Source organism: Cyclopterus lumpus, chromosome 24 (assembly GCF_009769545.1).
Source record: "Cyclopterus lumpus isolate fCycLum1 chromosome 24, fCycLum1.pri, whole genome shotgun sequence".
Classification (NCBI taxonomy): Eukaryota; Metazoa; Chordata; class Actinopteri; order Perciformes; family Cyclopteridae; genus Cyclopterus; species Cyclopterus lumpus.
This window is the reverse complement of record NC_046989.1, coordinates 18,519,902-18,535,636: the sequence shown is the minus strand read 5'-3', so window position 1 is coordinate 18,535,636 and position 15,735 is coordinate 18,519,902. Positions and strand designations below refer to the sequence as shown.

Sequence of the window (15,735 nt, the reverse complement as noted above, 5' to 3'; positions counted from 1 at the left end):
GTCAGAGCATTTGATCCATTGATTACTGCCATAGAATTCCCCCCAAAAAAGAATATCCCAAATGCTTTTACAGAACATTACCTACCCTGATTTTAAGATGTTAAAAATACATATAATATGCTGTAACGCAGTTTGAGGCGTTGTCTGACTCAGTATCGAGAGCAGGAGCTCAGAGGAACCAAAGGTGACACAAAGGGCCAAAACCCCCTGCTGACTAACCTACTCAAAGCTACGAATGGTAGCGCTTCATCTTGAGGCCGGGTGTGGAGCATGCCACCCAGTGAGACAAAGAGTCCCAGCTTGACACCGTAAACTCTCTCTGATGTGCCGCCTTCCTCGACTTGAGGGAACACACCTGATTACAGGAGCAGCACGAGGAAACGGTCGTCACGGCAATGACAAAAAACACAAACACATTGTTGGTTTATTCCCCGCCTGTTGCTTTCCTGTGTTAGCGCAAGACGTCACTTTGAGAGTTTGATATGGAGAACCACATACCACGCGTAAAACTTATGCTAAGCTACGCTACCCGACAGCTTCATATCTACCCTATTTACACAAACCACGCCCCTATTTAACCTTTTCTTTCTGTCTCTTTGACAGACTGATGGAGCAGGAAGACCCAACGGGACAAAGTCAGGAGCAGCCGCCGGTGAGTTCTCTGTCGATGGAAAACAAAATGTTCACTCAAACGTTTACTTACGTCACTTACAGTTGTTTGTTTCTCATCGACGTTTCCAGACCCCGGGGCTGTAGGCTGGAGGGACCATAAAAACATGCCTCCCAGCACACTACCGAAATCCATTGCACTGACCAGCTAACCACCCAGTTACAGTCCTGAACACTACCCCCCCCTTACACACACACACACACACACACACTCTCCCACCTACCCCCCACACACACAAAAGAGAAGAAGGGCAGGAGGGAGAGTCGGCCTGGTCCTCACCACGCCCACCTTGTCTTCTTCACATCAGGCTTCACTCGTCTGGATACATCATCAAGGAAGAACCCCTTTGCTCACGTCTCTCATTCATGGGTTCTGAATTATTCTGAGACGAACATTTCTTATTCTTCTGCTCTGAAGTATTTTAGCATCATGAGAGTTTGGATTCTGTTTGTTTTTACATTTCTTTGTTAGATTCTAAACTAGCCATTGAGCTTTTTTTGGAGTGGAATGCAGTGGAACATTTTGAGGGCAGAAATCTTCAGCTTTAGCATAAGTCGTGTTTACTGATTAGTTCCACAGTTTTGGGAAAATATGCTAATCGACTTTCTTTTATTAGCCCCCCCCGCCCTTTTCCGGTCTTTATGCTAAGCTAAGCTAACAGTGCTGACTGCAGCTTCATATTGAACAAACAGGTATAATAGGGGTATCAATGTTTTCATCTAACTCTCGACAAGAGGGAGAATAAACATGTTTCCTTTATTATTTTTTACTGTTGAGTTCCTGATTATGTGATTAATTATTATTCATGCCACTACCCTTGCAATCCCTAGTTTCCACTCCTTGCACCCTGCATGATACTGGTGGGCCTGGACACAAAGACAGTCTAGAAGCCATCCTTCTCCTTCCTGGGAGAGATGGGAGTGGCCCCCGAGCATTCAAAGTGAACCAAAGGTCAGAAAAGCTCAGAGTAGGGTGGAGCTGTCCTTCTTGTCATACCAGTTTGTCGTGCCATGAACCGCAAATATTGAGCTGCAGAACTGTCCTAATAAAGCCACCCAAGTGACACACTGATGTCCCTTCAGTCCTTGCCACTGTGCATTCCAAGCCCTGTTTTCTCAGAGTCCTATTACAATGTTAACGTCAAAATTTAAATAAATGTTTTTCATTCTTTGATTGATTAATATAAAGTGTTTGGCGTCTTCAAATGGGCCTTCAAAACCACGAATGTCATTGTGTATATCATATTTTGGATGAAATATGCGTCCTGTCCCAGTAAATATTATTTTCAGTTGTTACCTTTTACAAGCCAACCTAGTGCTACGGCATCAGTCCCTCGACCACTTTGGTCCAGACTATTGGGTGGATCGCTGTGAAATGTTCATGTTCCCAGAGGATGAACAAGACTGACTTTTCTCTTTTTTCGCCATGAGGTTGACACAGATTTACATATGTTCATGGTTCCCAGATGATGAAACGTACTGACTTTTGTTGTGATTGCTTGGCCTTTCCAGCCATAAGGTTGAAATATGTGGTTTTGATTTAAATTCATGGTTTAATGTGTCCAATAGGCTACTTATATCCTGAAAATGATGACATTCCCATCAGGAACAGCTGTACTTTGTCTTTAGTGCTACTTAGCACATGTTAGCATGCTAACATGTTACACTAAGATGGTGGACATGGTCAGCACGTTAGCAATGTCATCGTCTAGTTTCCATTGCATGGTACCACTCCACTCCCTTGGAACCGTTCTTTTTGGGGGTTTTAACATTAGCATAAATTGTGGGTACTACCTGCTACCTGGTAGGCCTACTGAGTTAAACACTGCAGACCACTGAGAATCCCACTAGGATCGTTGTTTGACATCCTGCACAAACCCGCCATTTTTTAAAGAGCCGAGTGACCATCATTAGCAGGCCGAAACCTTTCTTCATTCCCTCACAGCCAAAACGTCGCCCCCCAAAACCACGAAGAACTAGGCCACGGGCGAAGAGATCCAGCGAGAGAACACGCGGTGTTTGTGTCGCAGTGAAGAGGATCTCACGGTGCGGCGCTATGGCGATCAGTTTAGAATCACACCTACGTTGAGAGCAGGCGCCATTATTTCCGATGGAAGATATCTCATTTTGTAATGACCTACAATGGTACTTCACCTAAACTGGAGGCAACACCACCACCCATCTAAACCGACACTAACACCCAGCTAACCACTACTATTAAAATCATTAAACCTATTGTGCGATGGCAATGTCTCATCAAAACCCCGCTGTGAAAAATCACAGTTGCCAGAAGGCCTGATGGAAGCTTACATGATGTCATTAATGTATGAAATATTCTGTCTGGTTTAGCAATCAGATTGGGACTAGGATTGGGTCCTCTCTCTCTCTCTCTCTCTCTCTCTCTCTCTCTCTCTGATTGTGTTGGTGCTCAGACCCTAAAATCCCTGCTGACTGGATGTCTGGTGGAGAGGGTTGCAGACAGCCGGCACTAATCCGGTCTCTTGGACACACATAGAAACTCTCTCACACACACACACACACACACACACAAACACACACACCACACTCACGCTCACACACACACACACTCACACACACACATTGGAAACACACATGTACATTGTGTTTGATCTCCATGTGATGTTGTGGGGGTTGATATGGGCCGTACATGCCGTGGTGTCAGCAGTTTTAGTAGTTCTGAGCTATTGGATTAAAACTGTTCATGATGCATGAACGAGTTTTTAATCACTCATCTGTGTTATAATATAGTTGTTCCACTGCATCAGATCAGTAGCAGCATTACCCTGCACATATTCCTTCGTATATTTCACTATTATGATATTTCTATCGGCCCTTCTACTGCTCAATGTGACTTTGTGGTAGTTTGTGCTATATTTGATCCATGTTGGTATTATGTCTATATTGGATCTAATGTACTGCATATTTGCATAGCTATTTGTAGTATCTTCATACATATATAGAGAAATTGTGTGAGGAAAAAAAAATGCTGCAATACAATGCATTTTATGTCGAAATATCGAATTTTGCACTTTAATTTTCCATTTAATTTAATTCATAAAGCTCATGTGATTGAGGCGAACACAACACATATTTAAGACAGACAGGCAGACAGACAGACAGACAGGCAGGCAGACAGACAAGCAGGATGCTGTCTGCTGCTGCTGCTCTGGTAACCCCTCACCTACATCATCCTTTTGTGAGCGACGCGCCGGTGCTTGGTGTCTGCGCGCTCGGCCCCAGCTGCCACCGCGCCGACATTGGTTCGCCGAACAGACACACGTAGGCTCGCATCCAGCCGACCAACCCCCTCCTCTCCCCGCCCCCTCCCGACCGCCCCGGACAGACTGGAGAGCCGGCGAGCCGCGGGACAACCAAGCCAAGAAGCGACGACCGGCTGCTGCAACTCCGTGACGGGACGGACAGGACCGACAGGACCGAGGTGCAAGCGAGTAAGAGCGAGACGAATGCACGGGTGTCATTATTATTATGGTATGGAGCGGATATGTGTGTGTGTGCTGCAGCGAGGCAGCGGAGGAAATATTGTTTTCCTTCAGCGGCTGAGCGGGGGAGGTTGGGGGGGGGCGGCTCCTGATCTCAATCTGCGGTGCCGGGTGGAGATCAGTGTTGTTGCTGGCGGACGATTAAACTCTGACTTATATATTTATATATTCAAGTTACTGTCGCAACGCGCATCACAAACAGCCGGAGAGCAGAACAACGACGTGTTGTTTGGGAACGTGTGAATGGCGTCATTTTAAAGCTCTGTCTGCGCGTGCAACAATAACACATGTGATTGTAATGCCGTTGTGTAATGTTGTAATAAAAAATGCGTGTACGCTCATATTATGCGTCGCTTTTGCATCCACTAAATCAGTGGGAGGGGGTGACGTTATTATTGTGTGTGTGTTAATCTTAAACAACACGCGCTACATGTTCCTCTCCTTCTGTTGCATGATGGGTGGTGGTGGGTGTATATGTGGTTTTATTTCTTCAGGCCTTCAAATGAACGCTCGTTTCAGCAGTAGTCCCCCGTCCGGCTCGTGGTCCCCCCGTCCGGCTCGTGGTCCCCCCTCCGGCTCGTGGGCGAAACTCGTGTCCGCACACGTTGTCAGAAAGGAGGTGTGTGCCTGAAACGCAGAGCTCGGCCAATCAGCGGCGACTCCACCGCCCAGACTGTGCCACTTGTTTACTACTGTAGCCCGACGCTGATTGGTGCAAAAGGAGGAGGGGGGGGGGAGCGCGAGTGAAGCGGGCTTTGCGCTGCGTTCGCGTGCACGGAAAAGATTGGGGGAGTTGAGTACTCTCGTTGAAAACACTCCGACGATGGTTTAACGGGAGGTAAACAAGGTGAGAACGCGCAGGAAGGACTGTTTACACGGTTCACTCTGTGACACGGCCACGTGCATTGAGTATGACACAGTATGAGAACCATTTCAGAGCACAGCTGTGTTTATGCGCCGCTGTTTGACAGTCTGACGTCATGTGTTGTGTTTTTTTAAAATCGTAATATTCATGTTAACAAGTACTTATGTATGTGTAAATATGAAAACAAACAGATAATCATGGTCATTTTCATAATCACCAAAATAAACATAATCATCATTATTATTATTATTAGTAGTAGTTAGTAGCAAGTTGGCAAAGCCTCCAGAGTTGAGAGCAACATCTCAAAATTGTGCACAAATAGTTAAAAAATATAAAACTGGGGGAAAAAAGCCCCATGTCTGAAAAACAAAAATATTTGGCGTATTTGACACTTTTATTATTCCAATGTATTTATTGTAACGCAAGCTCAAATGTGCGTTATCACTCAGTTAATGTCCCATCCGTTATTTTTAAAATGTGTGGTTTGATTATGAATCAGCTGGTCAGACTCTTCAGAAAACTGATAGCCTTAAATGGACATAATACATGGATCATGGATGGTAAATGCTGCAAAAAAACAAGACAAATACAGTTTTGAACCACTGAACCATTCCATCAGCATTATTCCCACGTGCCCTGAATGCAGCATTACCCCCATTTTACCACTGTGGGCGTTAGGTCCCAGACTTCAGATCACGTCTCCCGATGGCATACCTTATCAGAATATGCAACACACCTATACATGAAGATGTTGCTCCGCCCACAAGGCGGTGCTCCCTTCAAATTCTTGCCATCATTTACAAATCCCCTGTGGCCTTTTGGGGCCGAGAGGTTTGAATGAAAGATGCCAGTGAGTTGCATTGTGGGAAATGTAAAATCCAGTGATTTTTTCTTTAAGCTTGAGCATACTTTGTTCAAACCAAACAGAACAGAAGTGCAATACTAACTTGCTGCAACTTTAATAAGCCATTAAAGGCACATTGCATTGTTGTGGGAACATGTGACAACCATCTGACCTCGTGTCGTCCCTGGTGTCTCGTCCGCAGAGAGGTGTGACCCCCTAACCGTGTGCAGCAGCACCGTGGCAGCTATGGAACCCGAGGACAGAGGAGGAGTGGGCAATGGGCCCGACACACAGCGAACTCTGGTGAGTGGACCACTCACGACCCAGCCAGCCCTTCTTATCTATTCATTCATTGCTTTTGTTTTGGTGGGGACGCACACACGTAAACAAAGCCGAAAAACTGTCGGTCACCACTCTCATTTAGCTGATGGGAGAGAGTCTATTTCCACTGCTTTACTGCCTGGGATTGAAAAACGTGCTGCAGTTTGTAACCAGGAGCTCTTCGTGTTGTTACCTCTAACCTAAGGTGTGCACACTGAGGAGCGGAAAGGCCGAGAAAGCGTTCGCGGAGAGCCGGCATCGCAAGAGCGCCACATCAGGCGAGTTGCAGCAGAGGGAGGCCGAGGAGCGAACCCCCACGATGCACCTCGGCAACGGGTCGGCGACCCCGGAGGCGCCATACTGGTGAGGGATGGAGGTGATGGTGTGTGACGGGCGGGACCTCGTCACGCGCAGGAATCTAAAGGAGTGTGTGTGTGTGTGTGTGTGTGTGTGTGTGTGTGTGTGTGTGTGTGTGTGTGTGTGTGTGTGTGTGTGTGTGTGTGTGTGTGTGTGTGTGTGTGTGTGTGTGTGTCCAGTTTCCGCAGCCCAGAGTCGGTGGAGATGGACGAGATCATGGCGGCCATGGTTCTGACCAGTCTGTCCTGCAGCCCCGTGGTCCAGAGCCCTCCACAGACAGATCCCGGACCAGGTCTCTCTCTCTCTGTCTTTCTCAGAAGGCCTTTTTATTGACTTTATTAAACAAAACACGCATTAATGCTTCATAGATCATTTTGCCAAGACAAATATGGGGTTGCTGGGTTGGTTCTGGTCCTGTGTTTGATAATAATACACTTATAAATGTTCATAAGTTGTAGTTGTGTGAACCAAAGGAAGCGTTGTTAATGTCTTATGATTGATCTTTAACAAAGACTAGAACAGTTTATGAACCCTTTGCAAAAGCCATATTCAACATGTCTGTTAGTAAAGCAGTAACAAAAGCAACGGGCAAGATAAATAAAGAAACACGCAGTACTGATGTAGGAGCTACTACTGATGTAGGAGCTACTACTGGGTCTACTTTCACTCACAAAAACCTTGATTAAAGTCAAAAAAGTAATATAAATAAAGTCAAAAATATATTTTAAAACTTTTTTTAAGAACCAACTAGCAGTAAAAATGGAACGCAGTGTTTACGTAAAGACAGCACAGTGTTGCTGCCTCCTGTCCCACGGGCAGAGCGCTCCCTAATAACACGTTCTCTTCCAGTCATCAAAGACAATATACAGCATATTTTCACAGGGAACTATTTGGCTGAGGATTGTGCAGGAAATGCCCGTGTTGATTGTATTCACATCTTTACAGTGTTGAGAGGTCATTCGCTAACGGGCTTCCTGCTTTCCAGCTGGCCAGTCTTCCTCCGCCGACATGGAGTGTGGCGGCGGCGAGCTTTCCGACAGCGGCAGCAGCGGCTACTGGAGCTGGGACCACGGCAACGTGAGTCCCGCCCCCTCGCCGTCCGTCGCGGAGCTGGACAGCAGCCCCGACGAAGGCCTGCAAATGGAACTGGAGCAGGGAGAGGAGCTCGGTGCCAAAAAGCCAAAGGTACGCGGCTTCGTGCGGCGGTCACGGCGGAGGGTTTCAGCGCCGTGTGTGTGATGACAGGCTTTGTGTCTTTCTGTGCATCCTGATTTGATCCCCTGAGTTCTGTCTCTCTCAGAGCTCGTTCAGAGGTGTGTACAAGTGTCTGTGGCCCAGCTGTGGCAAGGTGCTCACGTCTTCAGTCGGAATCAAGAGACACATCCGCGTGCTGCATCTGGGGTGAGTTGGATTGACGCGTCCTCGTTAGAGATGGACATTGCATTAGGAATGAGTCAACAAGATCACAGACGGTACATGACAGTTTTGTTTATTTGTTTATATAGAGGTATGGATATCCCTGTGTGACATCAGTGAACACCAGACCGTGCCGCCCTTTAGAACATTTATGTAAAGGTCCAAACCAACACCTCTCACTTTTTATCCTGCATGTCCACTGGTCCGTCCCCCCACAGCAGCGGGGCAGATCAGTCCCAGAGAGAAGAGGACTTCTACTACGCCAAGATCTCCTGTGAGACCGTGGACGCCAGCTCCGCTCCGGCTCCGGCTCCGGCTCCGGCTCCGGCTCCGGCTCCGGCTCCTTCCCAGCAGGCCCTGGGCCAGGCCCCGTCCTCCCATCTCAGCTGGGCCTGCGGTTCCCCTCCACCCTCTGGTCTCCAGATCCCCCCAGCTCACAGACCCAGATCCAACTCCAGCTCCGGGGCCGGCCCGAGCCGGCCCAGTCCGCTCAGCCAGTCGGCCCCCAGCAGCTTCTGGCAGATTCACTCAGAGCATCTCTATCAGGTGGGTGGTTTCTTATGGGATGGCTGTCAAGTACAGTCCATTGAGGATTTTTGGAGATAAAGTAGGAAATTGTTTATGAAACCACCTTTCTCTCGCAGGAATAGAACACGTTAGCATAGCTTAGCATAGAGACTGGAAACTGGTGAAAAGCTCAGTCCAATGTTGCAACTCAACGTCGACCAGCCAGCTGCACAGGAAGTAGTCCCACGCACGCTAACCCACGTAACGCCACAACATGTGATAGTTCTTTTCACTTCTGTTTTTTGTGCAAATATAACCTATTAATCAGTGAGCTATGGAGGCGCTGGTCGGTAGATGCAGTTTCACATGTAGATAATAACAGATGACGTAGGTTCCACAGCTCGTCACTAGCTTTTTAAATATTACTTTTTTCTTTTCGTACGACTGAGCAGATGATTGATTAGTGCAGTGTAGATGCTTAACCGGCCGCAAATAATGTAATTAGTCCCAAATGAATGGGAATTTTCCATTGCCTCATTAACGTCTAAAAGCTGTTTGCAGGCAGACATTTATTCTGAGAAGACACTCAATACATCTTTTCTTTTCTTTTAGGTCACATTGACGTTTTTGGCACAAAGTAGCTGTTTCAACATTGGCATTTGAGATACCTAATTTCAATAAATAATTGTTTACTTCCCAGAGTTGTTCTCTGCAAGCGAGCAGGCATAGCTACAAGAGCGACTAAAAGGAGACGTTAGCATGAATTATTAAATGTCAGACGTGGATGCGGCGTGCCAATACAGGAGCCCAAATTCAGTCGTCTTTTCCATGAAATCAGGCTGCAAATGGAAACAGAAGCAGATTTGTGTGGATTCAGCTTTATTCTTCTGCTAAATATCTCAAAAAGACATCCTCTCAATTCTCCAGGAGTTTCTGTGCAGCGGTTTTCTGTGTTGCGTGGTTGCCGTGTTGTTTCATAGCCCCCCTTCCCCCCTCTAACGAGCCAATGAGCTACCGCTTTGTTTATGCATCACGAAGCAGCACATTTCGCTGGTGACCCGCGTTTACCCTGTGCCACCGAGTCTGTAAATGGATGCTTTGTGACGGGGAGAGAGTAAGCTGTCTTCCCTCCAGGAGACGAGACCCTCACCAGCCTGTAAGAGGCACATTACGTGAAGTCTCCCATTGTGGTGTTCACAGCGGTTTAGGGCCCGATGGACACTTTGGACGGACTCCACCTGCAAACTTCTTTGAACGATTTCCCACGCAAATGTTTGCATGTTTTTGTGTAATGCAGATGTACATCTCTGTCCGTTCTTTGGACCACATTTGTCTTCTAGAGGGGAAGCCCTGCCTAGTGTGGGTTGAGTTGTGGGTCACGATTGCTTGCTCGGGCGTCATGGCTGCCGGAGGCTTGAGGTTTGAAATGCCCGACCACGGCGGTTGCACTTCTTTTCTGATCCAGGCAACTGGTAACTCCAGTGGATACTCACTGTCATCCTGTTTTCTGTTTACGCTGTGGGGTGAAGCGCTAGCAACCAGGGTTGCAAAATTCTGGCATGGCTCAATGAGAGCTGTTGCACAGGCGGGAGGAAGAGGACGGAGGGAAAAGGGAACAAGTTTGCAAGAAAAGACTGTTTAATGATGCTGTTTGTTACAGCAGCTGGGTAGAAAAGCCGTGAATTGATTTGTTGTTACAATTTAGCAACGTGGTCCGCAAACAGCTGGCACAGCAAAAGCGAACCCGCCTCCATGAGGCGTTAAGACGCTGCGACACCAGGAGAACAGAGGTGGAGTCACAGGGATGGACCAGTTGGGGAAGTGAGGTGGACGAGAGATGAGGCCGGTGCAGGATTAATGAGGGACGGTTCTGGGTAAAACTTCAACCCATCAGGTAGAACCTTTTAGAAGCCTTATTTCTCAGATGAATCATGCGTTGCCTCCTCTCTTCTACTCTATCCAGGCATGTAGCCCCGTCCAAGTATCTGTGGCCCCCAGGAGCCCCGGCTGCCAGGGTTGGACCCCCTCCACCACCGTCTCTGGCCACAGCAACACTCCGGTGGGTCTTCTGTCCTGTTAAGTCCTCATTTGTGTCTGTTGGTTTACCTGCCTGACAGCCTGTCTATCATTTCGTCTCTCTCGCATTGCAACATTAGACATAAGGGAGAGACAAGACTGATCTGAAGACCATAACCAATAAAACAATCCCGATCTACTTAGATCCAGTTGATTGATTGTGTAGCAACAGAGGAATGAAATGACCTTGTGTGTCTGTAGGTGGTCAAACCTCGCTGTCGGTCGGTCAGTGTCGGGGAACAGTGGCTCCAGCAGAACAGGCTGCAGCCCATAAGTGTGTCTCCCTCTCGCACTCACTGCTCCTTCAGGTGAGGCGTTGTTCCCGTTCAAGGTCTCGATCTGCTTTTAGGATTTAAACACAACAGTCATGCATGTGGCGCTGTGAGGCCGTACTTTGTTAGGCAGAGCTCTGCTTTGAGGGAAATGCTAACATTCTGATGTCCAGTCGCTACTGTTTATCTCCCTTTGCGTGATTCTTTTCCCCCAAGACTGCTGTGATTGCTTAGTTCTGGCCAGTAATACCGTGCTGTGATTGGTAGATTATCCGGCCATAGCGATGTGCTGGGTGTGAATCATTTAGCGGCAGGCTTGGTAGCGAGCTACACTTACTAATTCCCCCATGCTTTCATGCTACGCTGCTGACAGAAAATGAGCCCAACAAAGTCGTCACTCATCTGATGATAGCCAAGTGCTTTCCTAAGCTGTGATGTTACGTTGTTTCCTATTTACTCATTTAGCGGCTGGCTAGTTAGCTAGCAAGTACTAGCCAATGACAGCACATTGCTAATAGCCAATGACAGCACAGTAGGTTAGGACTTGGCGGAACACGCTTTGGGAAATAAAATAACGCCGTCACATCTTAGTTCCGAGCGTTAGCATGCTAACATTTGCTAATTAGCAGTAAATATAAAATACAGCTGATAGGGATGTCATCAGTTTTGCTAGTATAATAAAGTATTGGAAAAAGTTAAGTGATCACATAATTATTATTGAAACCAGCCAACCAGATTTAGCTGAGTTGCATAAATCATTTTTATCATAGTTTCTAAAAAGTATAATTTTTGTGTTCCCAATTGAACTGAAAAAATAGGCGAGTGTTGAAAACAGAAGTCTGTGTATCAAAGTGATTATTTTCATTCTTAATTAATCACAAATAAAGAATCCTTCTGCTGCTTTCTGTTTGGATTCCAGCATCTGGCCACTATCTTTCAGGTTGTCATTTTATCGCCCTGCTGTCTGTAAAAATCACATTTCCATGACATGGCTAGGAATTATTCATTTTTATTTATTTGTTCTTTTCCCTCAGTCTCATTTGTATTTATTTTTTGAGATTGCTCACATCATGCTTCCCTTTGCCCTCTCCCACCTCTCATCCACATGATTTGTGTCTCTGCGTCTGCAGGAAGGGTCGCGGGGAGGCCAAGAAGTGCCGCAAGGTGTACGGAGTGGAGCGCAAGGATCAGTGGTGCACCGCCTGTCGCTGGAAAAAGGCCTGCCAGCGCTTCCCCGACTAAAGACTGCTGATGGAGAGAGAGAGAGAGAGAGAGAGGGGGGGGGGGGGGGGAACAAGACGTGGATGGATGAATGAGTGATTCAATAAGAGGACATAAATCAGTGCCTGAGAGCCATCAAGAAAAACAACACTTCTGGTTTGTTTTGCTTTCAGGCCACATCCAAACTAATACGTTTTCATTTTAAAACGCATAACTCCTGCTGCGTTTTGCGCCTGGTTACGTTTGCCTGGTTTGTAAATTGCTACTCCCGACGTTGTCAAATGGAGAATTTTGAAAACGCTGTCACATTTGCTTCCTGATTGTCTTTCATCAGTCAAAGGCGTGTCCTTCCCTGATCACATGTGCGGTGCTTCATTTGTAAATCTCTGTTGTTTTATTTCTGTCTGTGATATTGCTGCCATGGCGGGAAAATCCAACTCTGGACGAAAATTGTATTTACAACTACGAAAAGCATGTTTGATCTGTTTAGACTGCCCAGCAGCTCACTGATTATATGTCCTGGGATTAGACCCAGCAGGCCAACCCGTGCATACAAGTTTTAGAAACAGGAGGTCTTAAGAATCTTCTTTGAGTAAATATTTTGTTATTATAGTTTACAGGATATTTAGCTGTTGTTTCTTTACGATGCGTTTAATACTTGACTTGTTTCTTTGCAGGGCTTTTATAAAGGAAATATAATAGTGCATGAACATGAGATATGAGTTTACAGATAATTACAATTCCTCCTCTGCATTGTGGAGGTTGGTTTATGGCGTTTTGGCCGGTTACAGCGACCGTCTATGATCATATCTCTATGATTATATCTCTGATCATATCTCTGATTATATCTCTATGATTATATCTCTGATCATATCTATAATTATATCTCTGATCATATCTCTGATTATATCTCTATGATTATATCTCTGATCATATCTATAATTATATCTCTGATTATATCTCTATGATTATATCTCTGATCATATCTATAATTATATCTCTGATCATATCTCTGATTATATCTCTATGATTATATCTCTGATCATATCTATGATTATATCTCTGATCATATCTATAATTATATCTCTGATCATATCTATGATTATATCTGATCATATCTCTATGATCATATCTCTGATCATATCTATAATTATATCTCTGATCATATCTCTGATTATATCTCTATGATTATATCTCTGATCATATCTATAATTATATCTCTGATTATATCTCTATGATTATATCTCTGATCATATCTATGATTATATCTCTGATCATATCTCTATGATCATATCTCTGATCATATCTATAATTATATCTATGATCATATCTCTGATTATATCTCTGATTATATCTCTGATCATATCTATGATTATATCTATGATCATATCTCTATGATCATATCTCTGATCATATCTATAATGATATCTCTGATCATATCTCTGATCATATCTATAATTATATCTATGATCATATCTCTATGATCATATCTCTGAGTTACACTCGTTGCCGTTTTGACTCTTCGGTTCTTTCGGTTTGTTTTCAGTTTCGGAGCATAATGCAGTGCACGAGAAGCAGCGTTAAGATCTGTCAATCATGCCTGGCTGTAATCATTTTCGACTTGTAATGCCGCGAGTCCCGGATCCTGGTCTAGACTGAATCCAGCACAAATCAGGCTTTCCAGTAGAAAAGGAACGGCGTGCGCTTTGCAACAACTCTCCCGATCTGTTTTCCGCCACCTTGACCTCCTCGTGCATGTCGTCACCTAGTGGTGAGGTTGCAGATTGCAACCAATTGAAACTCCTCTCCCGTGTGCCAAATGTCTGGAACCACAATTGGTCAACGCAACAGGTGTTTGGTCTGTGCATTCGGAGCTGCTCTGGGAAGAAGGCCCGTTTTGCACATCAAGATATACGGCTCATTTTAAGGAGACAGAAACACATTGATTCTTATTTTTCAGGTGATTATTCCCTTTCTGCCAGTAGATCCTCCTGAGGTCCAAACAAAGAACTCTGGTCCCGCTTTCCGCCATTGCTGATCTTTAAAGTGCAGCGCAGACGGCCCTGTTTGCACCGGCATCGCGTACACATAGCGCGTGCCTCAGTCCACGAGGTGTGTTGGTGTGGACGGACGTCGCTTCTAGAAACGGTGCTAACGGTATTAGTGTGGAAGTAGCCTCGGCCTTTCTGTTTCCTTTCCTAAAGAAATGCAAAATGGACTTTCTGTATCTTTGTAACTTGATCCTGAGAACTGAAGTCCGCGATGGTGCTAACTGTTGACTGACTTTGACCATGTGATGTGCTAATAATCCTACGGTACTCTCCTACTTTATCCAAAGGTTCATATTTCATGTCTGCCCCTGTAGCTCCACTGTATTAGACTGCTACTTGGCTGTTTTCTTTACTCCAATCCTCTCTTCCAGTGGTTATGATGTACATCATATTGTGTGCTTTGAGTTACGTACAAGTATTTTATACCGTTTTTTTATCGTCTTGTTCCGCCCGCGTATTGGGCAGATTTATTATTTTTCTTTTTTTTTCATGTTGTTTGGCACTTTGTTGTAATATAAACTCACAAAATAAGCTACTTTTGGTTTGACTCAATCAAGTTCCTGTTTCCTTCCTGCCCTTGTGTTGGCATACGACCAGTGTTTAATGGGTTATAAGCTACGGAGTCATGGCAGTGGGACTAGCGTTAGAGAAATGAGTTTGTAATAGCAATAACAAATAAGAATAAAAAAAGAGGAACTATATTGTCAAACACAAATTAAAAAGCACTGAGAATTTGAAAAATGTATTTTTTTCTTCTGCATGACAGTCCACAAAAGAAATAGCAAACTGTTTTATTGTAGTTTTCTCTATACACATTTTTGTATGAATACTCAGAACAATAGTATATTGTCAGAAATGTGGTCTGAAATGTACACTGTATTCACAAACTCCATTTTTTTGGTGTGTTGGGTTGACAGAGAAACGCACACATGCACGTGCACCGTCACACTGCGATCACACACTCATACGCATACATTATTACACCTCGTAATCAAAACACTAATAAACATTGAAACACTATTAAGATGCAAAATAACAGATGTGACCTGCAAGGGGAGGGAAATGTGCTGATGGGCAAGACAAATTAACACGTATTTTTCTGTATAATAATGAGCACAGCTGACATGCACTTTTCACTTCATCCCCCCTTCTCTTAAATGTGACATGAGGGTGGTTCTCAGGGCGGATCCCATTAGACCTCATCCACACCCAGCGGCCCTGCCACTTCCCAGCTTCATGCACTTCTGTACAGCGACATGAGTTGCCGGGTAAGTTAGGGACTGTACGATATTTTTGGGATAATTGCAATATTTGGAATCTGTGTGCGGGGAGAACTTCCAAGGTGCAAATTCATGACTGGAAGATTATTGCAATAATGACATTTTATGGGTTAAATCTTTTACTATATTTAGTATATTTAATATACTATTTACTATATATATAGTTTTTTTATCCAGGAGGTCAAACTGAGTAAAAGTGAACCAGCACATCACCTGGAGATGCAGACAGAAGAGCATGACATGAAGGAACATCAGTGTTCCTGTAAGCTGTGCTAACGTTAGCTCCACAGGTGTTCCTCCGCAGGTGTTCCTCCGCAGGTGTTCCTCCACAGGTG

The 15,735-nt window shown here is 45.1% G+C and overlaps 1 protein-coding gene across 5 annotated transcripts; it reads left to right on the top strand.

Annotated features, from left to right (window-relative positions):
* The first annotated feature begins 3,878 nt into the window (after window positions 1–3,878).
* On the top strand, window positions 3,879–14,845 carry znf395b (zinc finger protein 395b). Of its 5 annotated transcripts, none has more exons than XM_034527095.1 (10): window positions 3,879–4,179; window positions 6,102–6,202; window positions 6,426–6,583; window positions 6,757–6,869; window positions 7,563–7,762; window positions 7,878–7,978; window positions 8,215–8,539; window positions 10,464–10,559; window positions 10,778–10,884; window positions 11,979–14,845. In XM_034527095.1, the coding sequence occupies exons 1-10, from the start codon at window positions 4,155–4,157 to the stop codon at window positions 12,088–12,090; spliced, it is 1,338 nt and encodes a 445-aa protein (XP_034382986.1). In that variant the 5' UTR covers window positions 3,879–4,154; the 3' UTR covers window positions 12,091–14,845. The 5 variants fall into 5 exon arrangements, with proteins under 5 accessions (XP_034382986.1, XP_034382985.1, XP_034382988.1 ...); XM_034527094.1 differs by having other exon boundaries at window positions 8,212–8,539; XM_034527097.1 differs by having other exon boundaries at window positions 3,880–4,129; window positions 8,212–8,539.
* The last annotated feature ends 890 nt before the right edge of the window (window positions 14,846–15,735 follow it).

Excerpts from the sequence above, each read along its gene's own strand:
- znf395b (XM_034527094.1), top strand. The coding sequence starts at position 4,155 with ATGCACGGGTGTCATTATTATTATG. Across the intron at positions 4,180-6,101 it reads CGGGTGTCATTATTATTATG|AGAGGTGTGACCCCCTAACC; the intron begins GTATGGAGCGGA and ends TCTCGTCCGCAG. Across the intron at positions 7,979-8,211 it reads ATCCGCGTGCTGCATCTGGG|CAGCGGGGCAGATCAGTCCC; the intron begins GTGAGTTGGATT and ends GTCCCCCCACAG.